The 21,639-nt window shown below is 41.2% G+C and overlaps 2 protein-coding genes across 2 annotated transcripts; both read right to left on the minus strand.

The window, feature by feature from the left end:
* Positions 1–176: 176 nt before the first annotated feature.
* Positions 177–13,042, minus strand: znf292a (zinc finger protein 292a; the record flags this gene model as incomplete). The annotated part of the gene is made up of 8 exons (XM_079286825.1): positions 177–7,003; positions 7,153–7,294; positions 7,633–7,769; positions 8,111–8,313; positions 8,459–8,594; positions 8,940–9,018; positions 10,708–10,862; positions 12,893–13,042. 8 exons carry the CDS (start codon positions 13,040–13,042, stop codon positions 863–865), a joined length of 7,143 nt encoding a protein of 2,380 aa, XP_079142951.1. The 3' UTR covers positions 177–862.
* Positions 13,043–14,327: 1,285 nt separating this feature from the next.
* On the minus strand, positions 14,328–17,694 carry cga (glycoprotein hormones, alpha polypeptide). The gene is made up of 4 exons (XM_079287115.1): positions 17,578–17,694; positions 17,384–17,495; positions 17,014–17,198; positions 14,328–14,493 (listed from the first exon to the last, which is right to left on the minus strand). Exons 1-4 carry the CDS (start codon positions 17,602–17,604, stop codon positions 14,419–14,421), a joined length of 399 nt encoding a protein of 132 aa, XP_079143241.1. The 5' UTR covers positions 17,605–17,694; the 3' UTR covers positions 14,328–14,418.
* Between the last annotated feature and the right edge of the window lie 3,945 nt (positions 17,695–21,639).

The raw sequence follows: 21,639 nt of genomic DNA on the forward strand, positions 1-21,639 counted from the left end.
GTTGGGTGTCCATACTTACACCATGTCAGACATCTTTTTATCTTTATGTAAACAACAATTCTATGTTTTTACTTTGATTTGAAGTGTTTTGAATAGAAAATGCTCTGGCGAAATAATTTATTTGTATACATTTCTGGTGGTTCCTATGTAAATGACAAAAATAAAAAACGAAATGGTACAAAAAAGGCATTTATTTTTATGCAAATTAAGTCCAGTAAATGTGTAATTTGTGTTAGGAAACTCAGCAGACAAGACGATTATATTTAAATGATCTTGCTCTAACGTTTTGTCTGAAATTCAACAATGATCAAGCTTATTATGACATGCTGGGTATTATTTTTCTACTTTCCATGTATGAAAAACGGTGCATTAAATCCAGGAAGAATATGTATATATAAACTGCAACACAAAAACGTCTGCAGGCAATATTTTACAAAAAGAAACAGTAACATTTTATTGAACACTTTGTGGAAGACATGTAAATATTACAGATAGGTCTACTAGTGTTGAAAAAGGATGAAATAAATACAAACATAACTTGAAATCCCATAGGGATATATAAAAACATAGTTTTTCTTTAAAAGTCTCCATTTAGCAAAAGGAAAAAAAAAAAACCATCTTCAGTACTAAGCATAAATACAAACATGTTTCTAAAATCTATGCCCTATAGATTACCTGGTTATTATAACTAACATACATACTTAAAATCATCCAAGACATTTTTTCATTAAGTACAAAATAGGCCATTTCATAACTAACTGCGACCATTACTGTTACCAGTTGGAAATCTGATGCATTAACAAACCATTCTGCAGCATAACTTCTCAAATCCTGAGTGAGATCGAGTTGAAGACGAGTGTCGCTATGATCCGCTATGAAGCCACTTTTTTATTATGACTATGGGCTTCATGTCTTGAAGCTGCTTTAGCAAAAGATCAGCACCGTCTGAAAATGTTTTATCGACGACAATCTTGACATTGCTCACTGATTTGAGATTAAGGGGATTTCGGAAGTCTACTAGACTCTCACAGCCTGTTATTTTACCTTTCATTGCAGATTTCTGTCTGTGAGTTTGTTGTCTTTTGGACGGCAGTTCAGCACTAGGTTTGTCATTTAATTTGCGTTTGGAAGAGTGGGTTGACTCTGAGGTTTCCAAGAACTTAAGGAAAGAGTCCTCAAGTCCTAAAGGCTTGAAAGGCCCCGGCATAACCCCGTCGTCGCGTTGTTCTTGGGCTGTAGGGGTCCCAGGATTTGAGTTCTCTCTTGAACTGTTAACAGTCGAACGAGTCCTAAGGGTCTGCATCCTCTCCAGACAGGCAGGTGTAGGATGAGCAGGCTTTCTGGGACGGCCTCTTTTAGTTCCTCCTTCTGTCCCGGTGGAAGCTTGCGATTCTGCACTGTCGTCGTTGGACAGCTTGCTGTCGTCATGGCCAATTCGATCCTCCAGCTCATCGGATTTCTGGTCACTGGCTTTTTCGCCGTCATCTGCCTCCGTCTCCTCGGAAGATGAGCTCGACGCGCCCTCAGATTTGCTTGAATCTTTGAATCTGGAGCGTGAGTACTTTTTGCAGAAAATGAACTGGCTCCTGTGGTCTTCGATGTGTCTCTCTGTGAGACCGTGAGTCGTGTAATGCTTAAATATACTTCTCTCAGCCCGCTCCACTGCATCGCAGCCTATTATCATGCATGGGTACTGCAGTGCAGACTTCTTGGTGCACATGGCTGATGCCTCTTCATGTGACTTTAGTGTCGGCTTTCCAAAACTAGTCCAGTGTTCAATGGACTTCCCATCTTTCTTTTTAGTGTTTTTCTTCTTCCCTTTGAACTTGTTGTCAACATTTTCTTTCCCATTAGCCCCCGGGAAGAGCCCCATTGATTTAGTCCGCCTTCCGTCAGTTGTTTTGGGATCATAAACATACTCGTGCTTCTTTATTAGGTGACGCAGGAGGTTTGATTTCGTAGTGTAAACGCGATCGCATTCCTCAACCTGGCACTTGAAAGTTTGATCGACTAAGCCGCTCTCGGAGATGGCGATTTCCTTGTGGTAATTCTTAATGTGCTCGATGTACTTTTCCACGGAGTTGAAGGGGAGAGCGCACTCCGGCCGGTCACAGTTGAACGTCCCTATGGACATGCTGGCCATCATGGTGGTGGCTTTGTCCCGACTGAACTTGTGGAGTAAGAGGTAATGCTGCACTAGCCCTGTGATTCCCATGAACACCCGTGAACAGTTTTTCACTTGACACCTGACTTCATCTTCGTTGTCGATGCTCTGATGACTCTCCTGTCCATTTTCAACACTCGAGTTCTCGGTGTCGGGTTTGCTCGTGGGCAGGGATGACTGATGCATGGCCCTGTAATGCAGAATCAAATTTTGCTGGATGGTGAATGCGGCAGTGCATCCTTCATGAACACAGCGATATGGTCGATATGGACTGTAGGCGTTGTCCGTTTCACACATTTTGAGGCTCAGCCTTTTCTGAGCTTTCTCTTTCCTCTGGGATTCAGCCTTCGTTGGTGTGTTTTTGGAGCTGCTGGGTTTCTCTGGGGAGGATGAAGCAGATGCAGTCGAAGGGCTGGACATCGGCTCCTTGACTTTGCTCAACGACGCATCTGATCGCCCGTGCTGCTTCTTTGTTTTGCCAACCGGACTGAGTTTCTCTTGTGCGCCGAATTTCTGCTTCACATCTGGACTCTTGTTTACAACAGCCACTTTGGGTTGCTCTGGGGCTCCTTCGTGAACCGGTGGTTCCACCTCACAGAACGACCTCTCAGCCATGTAGTGTTGAGGTGGTGGTAGTTGTGCGACAATTGATACCTCAGGCATGAAGCCGTCTTCCACCGCATCTCCAGGTGAAGTGATTTGAGGAACTTGTGGATTGCTCTCATTGTCTGTTTGAGGCGCAATTGCAATGTCGAGCGGTTCTTGTTTGATGGCAGGTAATACCACTGCCGACTGTGCTGTGTGACTGGTGTTTGCATCAGTGCGCACACGGCTAATAAACACGTCATCTTTGTTCAGTCTGAACGCGCGCCTGTTTCGAGCACTGATCTTTAGCTTCTGGATGTCGGCCTTTGACAATCGGTGGACTTTTTCATAGTGAATTCTCAAACCTGTCGTTCTCGTGAATGTCTTGGGGCAAATCTGACAAGGATAGGGAGAGAGTTTGGCCGGGGACTTTTTCAGATCTTCTATCATTTCATGAGAGTAATCGTGCACTTTAGTCAAGTGTTTGAATAACGCCTCCTTCGTCATGAATGAGTACTCGCACTCATCCTGGTCACATTTAAAAGGTTTGGGGATCTTTTCAAGGGGCTTGTCATCACTTTTACTCAGTATCTTACTCTTTTCAGTGCCCTGGGCTGTATCACGGTGACTGGCATTTTGCTCCAACAACAGAGCACTCCGCATCTTCACTTGTGCAGCCTCGATCAAATCCAACTTTTGAAAGGCATGTGAAATTTCCATCAAGTGATCCTCTTGGTGATGTCCAGCGAGGGCTGGATTGGCCAACTCTCCGGCCTTCTGTTGCTGGTTTTCAGGGGAAACGCATATGGAGTTTGAATGGTCCATTATATTTGTACTTTGCGGCTCCTGTTTCAACACCATGGGTGAAGTCAAAGTGGTCATGCTAGAAGATTCCTGTGAGAAATCCCCATTTGACATGTTGAATATTGCTCCGTTATTATCAGGGACACTGGGGTCATTGAGAAAATCAAGAAAAGATGACGGCAGATCAGCGGTTAGGTCGATTTCATCTACAGGTCTGCACTGTGAGCGTTTAGATAAGTGACCTCCGAGAGACTTGGTGCTCGTGAACTCTCTGAAGCATCTCCTGCAGATGACTTTGCCATCCTTGATGATGGCCGGCCATTTGGTTCTCTTGCTCAACCTGCCGCGTTTTCCTTTCTGAATGTCGGGATCACCGGCCTTCTCGTCTGCGGGGGGGGCCTCGCAGTCGGCACTGGGACTGTCCTCTTCGTAAGGGAAATCTGTGTGAATGACACTGTTTGGACTGAGTATGCCGTCCGTAGAGTTGTCCATCGGTTCATAACAAGGAGTGGACACATTCTCTGTTTTGATTATTTCATGTGGCGCTTTTAACGCAACTTGGGCCTCTGGGCTCTGACATTTTATGGGAATATCGACTGACGAGTCTTGAGTAAGACAAGAGTTTTCACTCTGGGCATATGGAGTGTGGTAACCTCCATCAGGGAGGCTATCAAATGTTGAGAGACTGTTTCCATTATCTAACTGGCTCGTCACACTGCCACTGCTTTTCCCCACATCCACGCGGTCTCCACTGCCCTCTGGATGCATTAGTCCATACTGATGCCCTCCGTTATGTATTTGCCCTCCATTGTCAAGCATCAGAGAACTGGACACGTACTGAGACATCAAACTTGAAACTGAAGGCGCGTGTGACGCAGAGGGCCCATGTGGAGCTGCCATTGAATGATCTCTATCAGGTGGGAGGGATGCTGTGGTTTGATACCCGTCTGCCTGCCATTGAGGATAGCTCCGAGCGGGGTACTCATTCACGTTGAAGGCATCTGGATAGCAGTTATTCATCGGAGGTGAAGACCATGACTGTGACATGTCGGACTGCATCATTTCGGAAGGATTATTTGTGTTTCCCCACGATGGGTACACTGTGGGGTTCACCATTGGAGTGATAGGCACAGGCTCCATTGATCCAGGATAACACTGGGCAGGTGAGGTTGAAGATCCCATCGAGTAATCCATTTGCTGCATCCCGGGTTTGTTGCATAGTTTTCCCGGCTGATTTGACGGCCTGTTACCCTGGTTCTGAGACGGACTTGGTGAAGCGGTCCCACTCGGTCCCTTTCTTGCTGTAATTTTGGCCACTTTGCTATATTTCTTTGCCAATTTCCAATCTTCAAATATTTCCGGGTGTTGCTTCTTCACATGCCGAGACAGACTTTTGTTTGTACTGTATGCCCTTGTGCAGTCATTATACGGGCAGCAATGCAGGTTCTCGTCATTGCCGGCAGTAACAGCCGGCGAGCTGGAAGGATATCCTTGCAGTGAACAAGGAATTTCGGTCTTGATTTGACTTGGAGAAATTATTTGTGGAATCGCTTTTGTGAGTTCATTGCCCTGTACATTGTTCAGCCCCTCGCCCTGTCGACTCGCCAAAGGGTTTGTCGCACTCGGTACAGGATTTACTGGAGTGACCTCACCTTGCCCAGCAACCTCATGGTGTGCAGGAGGAGCCTCCGGTGTGGGTTTCGCATCAGAGGGTGCTGGAGTGGGGTTTGTTAGCGGAGTGTAGCATTTCTCTGGTTCTGTGATTTCACCATCTGCCGCAGAATTCAGCATGCTTTCAATCGAGTGTTTCACTCTCACAGGAAGAGGTTCTTTAGCAAGCTCACCTAATCCGCCTGGTGATGAGTCTGACTTTGATGCCTCCACCATGTATTCACTTGCATTAATCCTTTCAATGCATTCATCCGCAGCACCGGTGTTTTCATTGCTCTGGATGCCCTCGGGTGGTGGTTCTACTTTCAAAGTATCAGGAGGGTTTTGGTTTGGGATGGGCAAACTGTTCACTGCATTGTTTGTACGATGAATCTCTTGGTGGGACAAGAACTGAGACTGGGAGTAGAATATTTTGCCACAGTTTTCTGTTTGGCAGGTGTACGTAAGGTAATGCTGAGCCTCGTGATCATACAGCAGGTAGGCCTCACTGAAAACATGGCCACAGTTGGGGAACATGCACTGGGCCTTAAATTCAGGATGTGTTTTTCGATGCATTAGAAGCTCAGAATTGGAGTTAAAGTTGGCCTTGCAATCCAACTGTATGCAGATGTACGGCTTGCTGCCACAGTGCATCTGCAAATGATCATTAAGATGTCTGACGTTTACAAATTGCCTTCTGCAATACTGGCACACCACTTTCTGTTTTTGTATCTCTAAAAACCTCATGGCCTCTTCGTCGTCCTTGTGAGATCTGACGTGAGCCATGAGGTTGCGGAAAAACTTGAAAGACTTGGAACAGTTTTTGACAGGACAGAAACAGTCTTGACTTATGTGCGTGTCCGATGTAGTTTGTTCTATCTTAACAGGAGACGCCAATTGGTCGCCAATATGAGATTCAATTTTAACAGGACTGATGCTCACCGTGGCGGCAACTTTTGACATTTTTGATGGACTTTTAGGGGACTGAGGTGGTTTGGTTACCTTCCTAGCAGCTTTCATCGCGGCTAGTCTCTCTTTGCAAGATTGCTTTACATGCGATGCTACATGTGGCTCTAAAATCTCCCTAGTTTCAAAACTGTCAGCACAAATTGGACAAAGATACACTCCGTCTTTGAAGTGCTTCTGCGCATGGCGAACAATTCTGTGACCCAAGAACTCCTTGTCACACAAAACACAATACTGCATGTAGGCTCGCCAATTTCTGAACCGGGCCGACACAAAACCCTGCTCCCGAAGTTTTTTAGCTTCTCTGTTTTTCTCTCTTTCATCTGTGATTTCATTGAGTTCATTTGTAGTGGTGAGCAGAAAATCTTCCAAGTCTCTGTATTCAGGGAGTTTGCCAAGTGCACTTTCCACCTCCTGTTCATCTGTGTCGTTGAGCGTGTCAATAGATGACACAATAGCTGCCTCCTCTCCCATCAGTGCCAAACAGTTGCGTTTCAGTGTTTTCCAGTCCCAGAACTCTGGATCAAAAGGCCACTGTGTCTTGAAGGCCAGCAGTAACTCGCAACGTAATGAATTGGGCACTGGTAGACTCTCGTCCTCCTCTGGCTTTTGGTCGGGTTCGTTGTACAGTGACTCCACGGCATAATATGAGTCAACGGTAGGCTGGAGGAGGAACTCTGTCAACTGGCATGCACGCTTAACCTCTAGATCAGTTGGCAAGAGGCAGGAAATGGTCTTGCACATGGTGGACTTGCTATCTTTATGGTCACTGGATGTCATTTTCAGAGCTTGAATGCACATTTCCACGCACACTGGAATCCCCACCTCTCCAACCTACGGAAATAAAAAAGAAACGTAAATGCCAAGGGGTTTTATTTTCAGGCCCATTTAACAGATCTAGTTTCACATGAGTCATCGTTTGTATGAATGGTTATGTGTAACGGTTCCGCTATCGGCTACAAATGTGTAGATATTTCTCTTACCTCGTTTTGGATTACTTTGATTAGGAACAGAATATGACAGAGGCTTCTACAGAGAAGAGCCATCGCTTTGCTGTGTCCAAGAAATGCTTCGGATGACGACTCTAAACGCATGAGTAGCTTACTCCAGAACAGTGTGAGTTCCCTGCAAAACATCACACACACAACTCTTAGAAACAACTAACAATTATTTTCATTGCTGATGTATCTTTTGATAATTTTTCCGATTACTCTATCTGAAATTGAAAAATATGTAAATAGAGATTACAGATGACCACAAATCTAAAGGTGTACTGCATAGTTTTAACTTCAACTGCTGTAGTATTAAAGAGTGTGAGTCATTCATTCACAGGTGGCCTATCTTACCTCAAGTACTAAACACAGAGTCTGCCTCTGCAATGTGCTCAACAGTGAGGGTATCTTTGTGCATATGATGGAGAGATTGCTTTAGGTTGGATTCAAGTCAGGAACAGGAACACTCACCAGGCACAATAAACATCTCCTTGAAGTAGCTGTCGCTTGAGAAAGGCCGAACATAAGCAGAGAGCTCCTTTCTCTTCTCCCTCTGACTCCAAGTTGCAGATCATTTCGAGAGCATCTTTACAGTCTATTGATGCAATCTGTTCGGAATAAAGAGAGAAAAGAAAATCAAAGAAACTGTACCTTTAAATGTAATCCAATGACCATCTGTCACATCTGACAAAACTGTTGGGATAGTTTGTGACAAAGAATCAAACAAATGTTGAGTGTTTGATTCAAGTTCAAATCAGTCCGTCTTCGGTCCAATTGTTGGTTTGTTGATCATGTTACACCAAAAAAAAGAAGAAAAAAAACTAAAAATAGCCTAAATTTTCTGTTTGCAGATTGGTAAAATAAGATATAACACCACTGGTCACAGCTTTTGAGCACTTGTTCAAACGGCCAACGTAATGACTTTGTGTTACTGTGAGTCATCTCTTACCTCGTCCATTAGCTGCTCCTGACTTTTGGTCATGCAGATGCAAAGCAAGTAGGTTTGCTTGAAGTTTCCTTTTCCTTCATATCCCGGATACTCTGAGCACATTTTTGCGAGTACAGCAGCTTTATCAACACTGTCCACTTTGATGAGATGCTTTATTCTCATATTCAGAAGCGTGGCACCTTCCAACTCAAGATACTCATGAACTATGAAAGAAAAAGTAAAAAAAGACGGAGGCAAAGGGTAAGAAGCTGCACACAAGTATAATCCACACATTGAACAATTGGAATTTCATGCAACTACAGCTGTACAAGTCAGCGCGGTGCATCCTCAAAGCCAATAAGAACTGACCTTGCTCAGTTTGAGTGATTTGATTGGACATGATGCTGCTTAGTGTGTTGTTGGACCAGACGCCGTCCTGTTGCGCTAGAATTGAGAGCAGGCAAAGCTGTGTGCTCCCACTTTCTTGCAAGAGGCTGTGTGCCAACTGCAACAGAAGATAAATAAAGATGTAGTAACCTCATTACTAAAACCTCAGTGAGTCATACTTACCGTTAGACTGTCTACATTCTAAAATAACTGTTCAGACAACGTTACTGTAGCGAACATGTCGCCATGCAACAGTTTACATTTCTTGAAAATCCGCAGTGAACAAAACATTTCATGAAATGCCGTTAGTGTCAAGACATTCCCACAGATCCAAACATTTAGCTTGTATGTTTTCATTACCTTTCAATGATGAGCTAAACCAAATGCATTCTAACAACCAAACAACTTTCACTGCTTATCACTGCAGAGATACGCCTCAGACAAAGTCCCAGGAAATACTGACCTTCATGGAGGACTGGAACCCCTCCCATAAGGCACCAGGGACATGCTGGGGCATTAAGAGCAGCAGCTCCGCACAGCTCCTGCGAATCCAACACAGTTATTTGTTAAAGCCACATTTAGGTCAAGGCTGTGCACACACTCCCCAAATTAAGGGGAGACGTACAAGAATAACTATTCACGAAGTGTTGGGCTGTAAAGACAGTGTGGCATTTTGGAAATATAATAAAGATGGCGAACGGGAAAAAAAGGAGAGTAAATCAACAGCAGTGAGACACTTTACCGGTAGTTGCACGGATCAATATAGGTGTAGGTGTTGTTAAATAGTCCCTGTTGTCTTTCATATGGTAGTAATGGATAAACAGCTCGAAGTGGGCAGATCAGTAATTGTGATCAATAATTTACCCAAAAAAAAAAGAAGTAACAACCGTGACATTATTAATACTTGCGACTGTATTTGTGTGTGCACTGCATCTCCTTGAGCAAAGTATAGTCTGTAGCTCATCCCAAATATGTCAAAGCTCCCAAAGAGCTAGCCTACATTTCTATTCCAATTACAGCCTCAAGGACTTTGCCTTCAAAGTACTTTTAGAGCACATTGTGTGAAAAGCGGTCTCATTCCTGTATACAGTTTGAACAGTATTTCAAAACTTTTCATCCCTAAATTTACTTTGGGATTTGGGTGTGTTTTGTTTTATTCTTATTGTCAAATAGTGTGCATATTTTGTGGAACTTCGCCGTCTGTCCTTTCATTCTCCATTGAGGAGCCAGCCAAAGACAAAACTACATCAGTGAAACTGCAGAGCAAGCGTTAGGTCTCATGTCATGTGCACATCCAAAACCAGTAACCCATTCTTTGCCACATCTACTTACACTACTACAGGAAAGACTTAATGGAGATGGTTTCCCATTATGTGTCATTGATGTGTAACATGTATCAAGTAGGGCTGGGCGGTATACCGGTTTCGATTTCCGTATGATATGAATTTTTCATATACCGTCATACCCGGTGCACAGCCGAAACAACTTCTGTTGCTCTTCAACAGGCAGCAAAATATATTGTTCGCTGCTAAGAGTGCTACGGACGGAGCTAGTTGTCTTACCTGTATTGAGAGGGAACCCTACACCTGGTTTACTTTATAACTTTATAACAACAATTATTATAACAACAATTAACCCACAACTAATGCTCTTTAACAGGGCAAAACACCACGACTCAACAGTTTCTGACAGATAAACAATTTGTAGCACTAATAATTGTACATTTATAAAATTTCTCTGCCGAACTGCATGCTGGGTAAAGCTCACTGACAGTCTGCTAACAGCTGAGAGGCTCTGTCGCGGCAGTAACGTTACATTAAATAACAGAAAAGAGCGATGCAGGATGAACAAAGACTGAACAATAAAAGGTATTTAGGTCAGACACATGCAACGCTGATTACCGTAATATGTGTGGTATTTGTTATAAATGTACATAGACGGTGACAAGAAGTTATAGGCTACATGTAGCGGCTTCTTCTTCTTCTTCTTTAAATTCCATTGGCGGATGGCAACCAACTTGCACAGTGCATACCGCCACCTACTGTACCGGAGTGTGCATTTTCATGGTTTTCTTCACTGTTCTTACAAAATACCGTGATATGCATTTTTGGTCATACCGCCCAGCCCTAGTATCAAGTTCATAAGGAAGATGCTGTTAAAAAGAATAAGAAAAATACAGGATTATGGGAAATCTTATTTCCAGTAACACCCATGTCAGAGTTCCTACTCACAGTGCTATATTTTCAAGTAGGAGTGGCACGTTTTCACATTCGGAGGAGAGACAGGAATTAGCCTGAGCAAAGCTGAGGATGGCCACAGTGTAGACCTCCAGCAAAGGCAGTGGATCCTCATCGGTTTTCCAACGGCCAGCATTTTCCACAAGGACCTGGGAAACAGAAAAACACTATAATTACAATCAAGCCACTGATGGAGTGATTGTTTTTTATATTATAGCAGGCTAAAAACATACCTGGATAATGGAAATCATGTTCGTAAAATCAAACATTGTGTATTTAAATCCCAAATATATTTCTTTAACACTAAAACAATTTGTCCATCAAAACATGCAGAATATTCTCTGTTTCCAGCTTTTCAAATGTGGGAATTGATATTTTCCACTATTTTATAATCATTTCAAATTATATTTTGGTTTTTTTTTTTTGGCAACTGTCTGGGGGAAAAAAACATTTGGAGACATTACCTTTCACACTGGAAAAAATGGCAAACCTAATTAATAGGCACTATTCACTATTGTCTTATATTTAGTAAATAATCAATTAAACTGGCGGCTTTACCAATAATAACAATACTATTTAGGGTTTCAGGCCTATGCTTATTTTTCCTTCCATTTTTGTCCTCATTAAAGATGTTTATACTTTCTAAACTCAGCAGTTTTGTAATTACATATCGGCACATAATGCTTAGTGATACTCCTTGACCAATATAAAAGAGAGGAGAAAACGTATGCTTCATAATCATGACCGTATAAAAATCAAATGTGTTTAGTGATTAAAGAACGACATAATTATTCTGTTCTCGGACCGAATACAAAGATGTGATAGCGATTTAGATTAAATGCAAAAAAAAAAAAAAAAGTCAACTTTCAAATTTGTGCTTTAATTTCAAAAAGCCACAACTAAGTTTTAGATGAAGAAAAAAAGCCATACCCTCACAAACTATCAAGGAAGCAAAAAAAATCCTGTTATTATACACTGATTACACAACACAGCCGAGATGTAGACACCTAAACAAAGCAGCAAAGTTGTGTGTGGCTTGGCTGACTTTTGCATCCTCCCCTTTCTTCCCTTATGACCCAGCTCGACTAACGCCTCACCTTCATCAATGAGAACTCCCTCCATTTCTTACGCACACACGCACACATATTCATAGACATCCATTAATGCCTCCATCATGACCTAACTGATCAAAACCACAGCAAGCAGCCCGGGGCTCGTCCCCTTTTGTTGCTCAAATAACGGTTAAGTTCAATTAATTCCTGCGTAAATGTGATGTAGAAAACAAACCAAAAACCAAAAACTAATTTGGTGCAATGAGAGCAACCCCCTTTGCTGTCTCAGTAGGCTGTCGGCTAAATGGAGACCTCGCATGATATTTTCGTGGCCAGGGCAAATTAATGAGGAGGATGTGTAATGGAGTCAGTGACCACTGCCACACTTTCCCTTTTTAAATCACTGTCTCGGTCAGCTGCAGGCGGATCGCTCGCTCTAACATTGACATCAATCTAACACATTTAGCCGGTGCTGGCTATATCGCTGTAATAAACATTGATGTGGCTCGCTGGATTAATTAGTGCAAAAGGCCTGGGCTAGCACCTTGGAAAAAAAATCATTGATCTTTCCGTACAATAAAACAGCTTTACCAAAGTAACCCCCTTTTTACACTCAGCGAAAACCTAAACCAGCAAGAAGATGCAAGCGTTATAAAGTTTGAATGGTATTTTCTACGAGGAATGCAGACGTATAATTCAGTGCATATCAATGCAATCGCCCTGAAAAATCTCGCTAACGTAGCTACCCTTTTTTTTTTTTTTGCACAGCATGACCACTGCACAGGGCAGGGGGACCCTGCATACCAGCTAGCAACATTCATCTGCCATTAGCTATGTGGCCTGGAAAATACGAGTAATACATGCACGGCGCGCACACATTGGTGTGACTTGTCGCCGCGCAGATGGTGAGACTTTGCACATAAGTTCATGCCACGGACAAACATCATTGAAAGAATGGCTGAAAATCACGGAGGAGTTTTTTTCCCCATCTTGAAATGCCAGAAAAAGCTAGCCAGGCAGCTAGCTCCTTAGCTACATTGTTGTAGCAAACGTAGACGCGCATCCTCGGCCAGGAAGCCAGAGGGGCTGCAGGCTGCCCGGGATGAGCAGCAGGAGAACGGGCTAACCTGGCAAAACTCCTGGCAGAAATGCAGAGAGGCTTCCAGCGGAGACTGCGAGCTCTCTTTCAAAGCTGTGGTCAGACCCTGGAACCGCTCTCGGAGCTCCTCGACGGCTTTCCGTGTGTCATATTCCTTCTCTGTCTCCCCCTCCGCCATCTTCACAACAATCACGACCGCGTACGCACAGATGTTACGCTGCCAGACCCGCACACGCACGCGCACGCAGAGGGGGGAAGGGAGAGCACACAGTGTGCTCCACATACACACACCCCTGATGTCAACAAAGCATCCATGGCCTTACAGTGATCACACTCTGCACACAGACTGGACGTGAACTGTTTACTTAACAGCTAGTCTAAGAAGGATTGGACTGCTGGATGCCCCTGACTCCATGCTATTACCATCCATGCAAAGACCTCAAGGCACAGCATCATTAGACGAACAACCTCCAACATGAAGCTAAATCTATTATATTTTCACACATGTTTTTTTCAATATCTCCAAGGTACGATATTCTTGTCTTCGCCCAGAGTAGTCACACGAGTGCACTCAAGGGTCAGCTTCAGCAACATCCCTGATGTGCAGTGTGACTTTGCCAGGGACTCTTCAGCAGAGCACGTGTCTTCTAACAAGCGTCAGTCGGTTGAAAGACTCCTGGTTAATCACGGGGCCTAAAAGGCAGCATGTAACTGAGCATGTTGCTCGATAAGTGCCATTAATGCGTTTATGATTGTGTTTGTAGATTATAAGGAGCATTAAAAAAAGCTTTTAAAGAGTGAGGCAGAAATACCCCTGTTATTGTATAGTAATACAGTTAATTCTTGTTTTGTATTAAAAAATAACAAAAGTAAACGGATTTGTTTGCCTACTTTTCTACACATCACTCGTATCTACACAACCTATAAATAAATGAAGCATTTAGTTTAACAATGATTTGAATTGTGAAGCACTGAGGTTTTTTGTCATATCACACAATCTCCAGCAGATGAGATTTTGTCAGGTAAAAATCACCATAACTTTTTCCTTTTTTGGGGCTTTTCAATGACTTCTCGCTGATGTTTGCTTAAATATCAGTTCTGTTCAGCTACTTGATATATATGTTGGCTTCCACTTCTGATTGGAGAATCAGATTTGTCATGGCGCAATCCTGTTATCAACCTCAAAGCCAAATGTCCCTTTCAAACAGTTACTTGTGTTACTATTCCTCACATTTAGTTGCTATAGTTGTCTAAAGTCACTTAGTGATTCGTAACACACACACACACACACCACCATCCCATGAATTTCACTGTAAGACACGTTCATGAAAATGCAACATCTGGGTTGCACATTTTATTTGCTTTTCAATCTACAATTAATCACATACATCTATCAATGCAAATAAAGGCTAATTACACAAACACAATTACTCCAAAAATAGTATCTGGCATCATGTGGACAGACATTTAAAACACAAATGAACTTGTGCAAATTAAAGTAAACACAATTCATCGCCAAGCTGAGCGCTGCAGAAGGGTCTCCAGTTCCCGTCTTCATATCTTGTGAAAATAGCAGGTGCTGCAGTGGCACTCTGTGTGGTTTCTCACCCGTATGTTGAACACCTCTGTCTGAAAGAGGCGCAGATGAGGAGGAAGACACAAGAGAGATTGTTATTTAATATATTTTTAATTTATTTTATACATTTTTTATTGAAAGACAAGAGACAATACATAGACATAACAAGAGGACAACAATAACAGTGGGATACAAGCCAGCAAACATCATATAGTCAGTGTGTGTGTGTGTGTGTTTGTGTGTCCTTGAGCCTTTTGAGATGGAAAAAAAAAATAGGTAAGTATGTGTGCATATGGGTGTTCATGTATGCATGTACGTGGGTTTCAATTGGTTGTCAGGCAAGAAAAACAAAACAAAATTCAATAATAATAAAAACATAACAAAAAAATATATACTTATGTTTCTACAAACTTTAATATTAATAGGATGGGTGGTGTCACGTTTGCAGAAACATAGTGAAGGGTGACCAGATGGAGTGGTGTTCTGTTGTAATGTATATGATGGATGAGGTTAGATTTTCCATTGAAATATACCGGTACTCTCATCTTAAGTTTCTTAAGTGTGTGATATGTGTGTTATTCCTTGATTTCCAGTTCATGAGGATAGTTTTCTTGGCGATAGGGCCACGAGGAGTAAACGGCGGTTTGTTTTGCTCAGATTTATTGTTGAGATGTCTCCTAGTAAGCACAGTGAAGGGGATAAAGGGACGAGGCAGCCCAGGAAGACAGACAGTGACTCAGTTATTTCTTTCCAAAAGTGATTAACTGGTGTGCAGTGAGTGCCAGGTGGCGTGAACATAGCTATCCGGGCTGGTTTGAGTGCAATGTGGACAGATATCTGACCTGAATCCCATTTCAAACATTTTTTGCCCAGTATAATGAATTCTGTGAAGTATTTTATACTGTATTAGTTTTAAATTGGCATTTTTAGTCATGAAGTAAATATTATTGCAAACTTTATTCCAGAAATCAGCATCAGGAGTGATGGACAGGTCTGATTCCCATTTTCTTGATGGTATGGATGATGTTTTGTCAGACTGTGATACTACTCTCCATATTTGTGAGATTAACTTTTTTGAAGAGGGGATATTAATTAATTCTGAGGTTGAGTGTTAAGTTTGGATTGAACGGATGATTTGAGTTGCAGATATTCCAAAAATGGATTGCTCCTGATGCCGTACTTCTGAACCAAGTGGGGGAATAAAACCATGGTGTTATTATTGAAGATGTGTTTCAGATGAGTGATGCCTTTAGCGGACCATGTGTGGAGATTTAGAGGTGTCTTGTGACTTAGAAAATCAGGATTGTTCCATATGGGAGTCAAATTTGAAGGTGCAAAAGTGATGTTGGTGATTTTGTGGAATTTCCACCAGGCTGTCAGAGTTTCTGCTATTGTCAGTATTTTGAAACAAGGATGGCGTTTGATAGATTGGCTGAAAAATGGTAGGTCAGCAATCTGAATGTCCTTACAAACTGTCTGTTCTATATCTAACCATGTGTTGTCTGATTGGCTGGGGTGGATCCATTTAACAATGTATTGAAGTTGATTTGCGAGAGAGTAGTGAAAAAAATGTGGAGCTTCAAGTCCTCCTTGTGTTTTTGTCGAGTGGCCAGTTTAATTCTTGGTGTCTTATTTTTCCAGTAGAATTGAGTAATGATTGAGTCAAGCAATTTGAACCAGGAGGGAGTGGGTTGAGATGGTATCATTATGAATAGGTCATTTATTTTAGGAAGTATTGTCATTTTAACTGTAGCTATTCTGCCCATGAGTGATAGTGGTCGGTTCATCCAGCGGAGGAGGTCGTCATTCATTGTTTTAACGAATGGAGTGAAATTGAGTGTGAACAACAAAACTTAAAGTGCTCGTTCTGCAGAACGTTGCCCCTGTGACTGATCATATATCACAAGATGGTTCTGGGGTTGGTCCCTTCTAATTAGTCTTTAGATAAATCTGTGGGTGGGGGGGGGGGGGATGATGAAAGTAGAAAAGAAAAAACAAAGTCTCATATAAACTCTTTGTTTTTTTGTGAAGTGTTGGATATTTTTTACCTCTTTGAACCTCAATCAGTGAACCATTTGAGAAGTTTGAGGGTAAATGTCTCTTTGGTGGAACTGCAAACAACTAATAGATCTCTAAAACATGGCAAGGGGCCCAAAGTACACACTGCTTTATTTTAAAGCGAAAGGGTCGGGAACCACTGGTTTATTCTTCAGCAATACAATGTTAGCGTGTCTTTTCTGTTATACAGAAGAATACAACATACAATTGAATTATTTCAGTTCTACCTCACAATTGTACTCGGTTAAATGTACTTTCCACAACTGCTGACCTAACGTGACCAAAGCCACTGAAATATCCCCAAACTAATCTGAACAAAAAACTACAGATCGACAAAATATAATTTAGACTAAAAGTTAACAATACTATTCTACACTACTTCCAACATGGAGCATTTTGTTTCAAAGTATTTCAACTGCAGATTTGGGGAAATATTTAGTCAGCATCGGTCTCACGTTTCACCATTTACAGAAAAGTTTGCCAGACAAATCCTTTGTCTGTACCTGTACTCGTACCTCGTAGCTGTGCTTTGCGACACAGCATGTTGCCTCCGAGGTGATGTTCTTTGGGACCGTCATTGTCTTCATGGCCTTGAGGGGTGTTGGGTACGCTCTGGAGAAGCAGCAGCCCATGCACTGGTAGATCGGATGTTCCTTCGAGAAAAAATTGTTCCTCCTCAGTGTGCACTCCCCACAGCCCGCTGGAGAAAGACGAGACCGCTTGTTATACAGGTACATTTCAGTTCTAGGATTAAAAACAGTGTACAATCTTTGTGAATGGAGATGAATTAAATCAAATTGTGCTAATTGACTGAAGTAAATCCTTGGTTTGTGTACTAGATTTCAGAGTAGAGTACTTAGTACTTGTATGAAAATGACATCTTACCGTTTGATAAGTCAAGGTTGGGGTAAGAATCTGCACTGTAAATAAGAAAAGACAACAGCAGAAGAGACAGTCCAGCTGATTTCACTGAGCCCATGGTGGTTACAGCAGTTATCTAATGATACAGAGACAAAAGAAAATGGTCAATCAACGGTCTTTTGAATCGAAGCATGAGTAACTCAGAGACAGAGTATTACCGTGTTGAAAGAAAGTTCCTTCTTCATCGTGCATCTGTGCAGGAGGGCTTTTTATTGAGGACTACTGCTTCCCTTCAGTGTCGTTTTATATTGCGTCCCCCAGTCTGGGGCCACTTCCTGGATTAGATGAAACCAACCTTATCAACGATCTCAGTGACTCACTGGCCACTTTGCTACCTTTCTCATAATCCCTTTAAAGGGCAAAATGATAAGAACAAATCATGGAAAGTCAAAACATACTTCCATCAACCTTCCATCCTGACTATGGATGCTGCATGTAATCCCTGGGTTTTTGTTAACTGGGGGATGTTATTATTTGTCATGTCACAGCAAAGAGAGGGGTCATTAGTTGAGTTTCAGTTTACTGCAGAAAGACCAATTGTTGGCTGTAAGTGCATAAAAGTAAAAGTTTTCATTGTAAAGAGTGGAAAGCATTTTTAAGGCAATGTATTCACTGCATCTTCACTCAGTTGATCCATTTGTCTCTTCAGTGTTCATAATGACATAATTTCCTTATATTGACAATATTCTTTTATTATATTTCCCATGACAATGACCTGTATTTTCCTTCCATTTTCAAACATGCATTGCCCCAATGTATTCATTGTAATCGATTCTTCAAAACAATTATGATAATTGATACATTGTCAAAAAAAAATTGAGGAAAAAAAAAGGTGAAACCTGTCAAACATCCTATGGTTCCAGCTTCTCAAATGTGGTAAGTTGCTTATTTTCTTCATCATATATGAATCTTAACTTGAATCTGGTTTGGTTTTGGACTTTTGATCAAACAAAACAAGACATTTGATGATGTGATTTTTCACAATGCTTTGATATTTCATAGACTTGACAATGAATCAGTTAATTGCAATCCTAATGGAAGTCATTGTTCTAATGTTATGCATGCCCTACATGCAGTTTGACATTGGATACTGCTGGTATATTATGTAATACGTATTAGTGCCCTGTTATCTGATCACTGACTTTTAAACTGAAACGCTGCCATGCGTCTTATTTCTTAACAAATTTCATTAAAACAGATATTGACAATAAATCTAAATAAACTTCAATAAAACATCACAGCAATAATTTATTTTGGGTGTATTCTTTTCATGCATAGTTTTATATTGAGGCAAAACTCGTTTGGATTGAAGAAGTTATGAATAAATGGAAAGATATCTGATAGTTGTTAAGGAGTCTCCATCTGTCCGCCTCCCACATCCGAAATGTCAAGGATGAATATGAATTTATTTTGCATTTCATCTGTCTGTTTACTTAAGTATCCATGTCCTGTGTCCTTGGTTGTGCTGGTGATAAATCCGTGACATAAGAGTCCTCCTTCAATAAGCGTTGAAGAGGAGACGTTTAAAATCACAGAGATGTTTCAAGCCGTTTTTGGGCTTCTATCACAGCATTTATAACATTGTATTTTACATAATAATGTAACAACTACGAATATGTAACAACCAATATTTTGGGCATACGCATGGAAGTTTATTAACAACAAACAAAATGTACTGTCAATCAAATATACCCTAGTAACATAAGTACATTGGCCTATTTACTACCGAAAAATAAACATTCAGGCATAAAAACAGAATCTCAAACATCAACTGATAAAAGAGTAAAATCACATACGCCAACGTCCGACACGTTTTGATCTTATCGTTTATAAAAATCACACTTGGCTATTTGCAGAAGTGTGTACAATAATCATGGAGCTGACTGATGAATTTGTTGAGCTGGGTAAGTATGTTTAAGACGTACGAGAGATGAGATGCTATCAGAAATATGAGACACCTGAAAGGAGTGCTGCTGTACATTAAAGCCCGACAGCAGTTCACTGACAAAAAACATCCAGCACAGAGGATTAGTTTGAGGACATGTGCAACTTCCCTCTCCTGAATTCTCGCATTGGCCTGCTTCATGGCCTCCTGATTTATGAAACGAGGAGTGGTGCCGAGTTTCTTCTGCTCTGTGTAAGGCACATTGATCTGGCTGGATGAGGATGAGAATCACAGAGATGTGGAAAGCCCCAAGTGTAGAGTAAATTGTGCAGCCTACACAAATCACGCTCGGTGAAACACTAGTCAGATTTATTCTCAGGGGCTCTGGTGTCGACGCTGTCACTGTTGCTGTAGAGGAGAGCGCATGGGTGGCACGGTGAGGTTAGCAGGTCATGTCTCAGGCAGGCTCAATTCAAAGCCATGGTGATCTAGAAGCTGTTGATAAGTCAGGGACAACAAACAACTGAACGAACCAGCGGCGACCTGTAGTTTTCTTGGCTGTGACACAATTGAGGATATTTGATGTAGCAGTAAAGAGAATGATGATTGAAATCAAATCCAAGCATGTTAACGGCTCATTATCAAAACCGAGGGCTGACTGAAACTATAAGATGAAAATGTTTTAAAGCCGAGAATCGCAGGCTGACTTTGCTATATTTAAAGTATATTTGGTATTTGGTATATTTGGAATGTTGCACTCCCAACCAGAGCAAAAATTCAATCTTATTTGCTGCATCAATACTAAATAATTTTCTTCTGAAATATTATATTATATATTTATTCTCCAAGCAAAGCACCATTTTGATGGAATATAACTGGAAGAGTTTATCTGAGTAAATACACAGCGTGCAGGTGGGCATATACATCCTCTATCAGTGCAAGGATGGTGCATTGCTAAAAGGAATACAAAAGACTGAAAGGGATGAACTGAGGTTTTGCTCAGTTATTTAGGAGCCAGATCATTTTGCTTGGTAAACTCTCTCCACAGGGTGGCATGCGTGATCTGTAATAAGCCTGTAGGTACAATTATGGTTATTTATCTCATTCAAGAGCCATAAAATAGAGCCTCTGCTGCATCAGAGGGACCAACAGAAACAAAGCAGACATTGTCAGAGACAGACTAACATAACCATAATGTTTCATCCTTCTTATATACAGTCTATAGTTTTCATAGCATGCTTAAGATGGTCATATTAACATAATAAAAAAAGAACATTACACAAAAACCTACCACTATATCAGGTTGTTGTAGTCAGTGTTAAAGAGACAATATTAATGTCAATAAAAAGCTTGTTAACATTTTTATTGTGATATGATAAAATGTACTGAAACTAATTTTAACCTAAATGATATCTTGTTATAAAGCTGAATACGAAACTTTATGAACCAATTGTTTTGTTCTCAAATATATGTCTGAGCTTTGTTTGTTCTCTAAGGAGTCTTCACGGACATGAGCAACAAACGTATCGTAGACACATGAAAACTACACTTGAGTTTTCTTGAGTCTGTAACAACCTGTGGATAAGACATGGAAGACAAAGCTTATTAGCAAAGTGTTTCTGGAAGTATTGAATACTTTTGATCGTACTGACCTTTGTTATGCTTTGCCATTGTTCTTATCTTGTGACATTCAAAATGTTTGTTTGTTGGGTAAGTTGCATATAACATTATTACTGATTGGGAATATGCACCAGGAAATCACTATGTTGCTCTTTTCCTCAACAGCTGCGTAAGTTATTCCTCAAAATATTCCAGCCATCACCGTCCAGCTGTTAATGTTCTACCTGTGGGAGTTGTTGGAGTCAGTTACCTGCTAAAGTTTTATTATTTCAGCCATGAGCCAAACATTAAATCTACGAATCACTGTGATGAAAATAGCAGATAACAAAAATCCCAAATTCATACTGTGCATTGTATTGTCACTGCAATGTATTTGTATTTAAAACAATTGTCATGGATCAACACTGACACAAGTACTTTTCATTGCTCACAGTAAGTCATGTAGTCAACCTTGACTGTCCAAACATGCACCCAGGAATTGTTATTTAAAAATATTTTTTACTTGCAATTGACTCTCACTTTCAACCCAATCGTCAGATATTGAGAACAAATAACATTGTTTCAAAACTGGATTTTCTGCAACAAACACAGATGCAGGTAACAACTTTTAAATCGGATTGTAAAAACAAGTACAACTTTTCTTTCCTATGACAATGCTGCAGAGAATCTTTTACCGAACCAATAAAAAATCCTGCGTAGTTTGGCACAACATAAA

The sequence above is a fragment of the Melanostigma gelatinosum genome (assembly GCF_949748355.1).
Source record: "Melanostigma gelatinosum genome assembly, chromosome: 16".
Lineage (NCBI taxonomy): Eukaryota > Metazoa > Chordata > Actinopteri > Perciformes > Zoarcidae > Melanostigma > Melanostigma gelatinosum.

Excerpts from the sequence above, each read along its gene's own strand:
- cga (XM_079287115.1), bottom strand. The coding sequence starts at position 17,604 with ATGAAGAAGGAACTTTCTTTCAACACG. Across the intron at positions 17,199-17,383 it reads CAACCTTGACTTATCAAACG|CGGGCTGTGGGGAGTGCACA; the intron begins GTAAGATGTCAT and ends GTCTTTCTCCAG. Across the intron at positions 14,494-17,013 it reads TCGCAAAGCACAGCTACGAG|ACAGAGGTGTTCAACATACG; the intron begins GTACGAGTACAG and ends CGCCTCTTTCAG.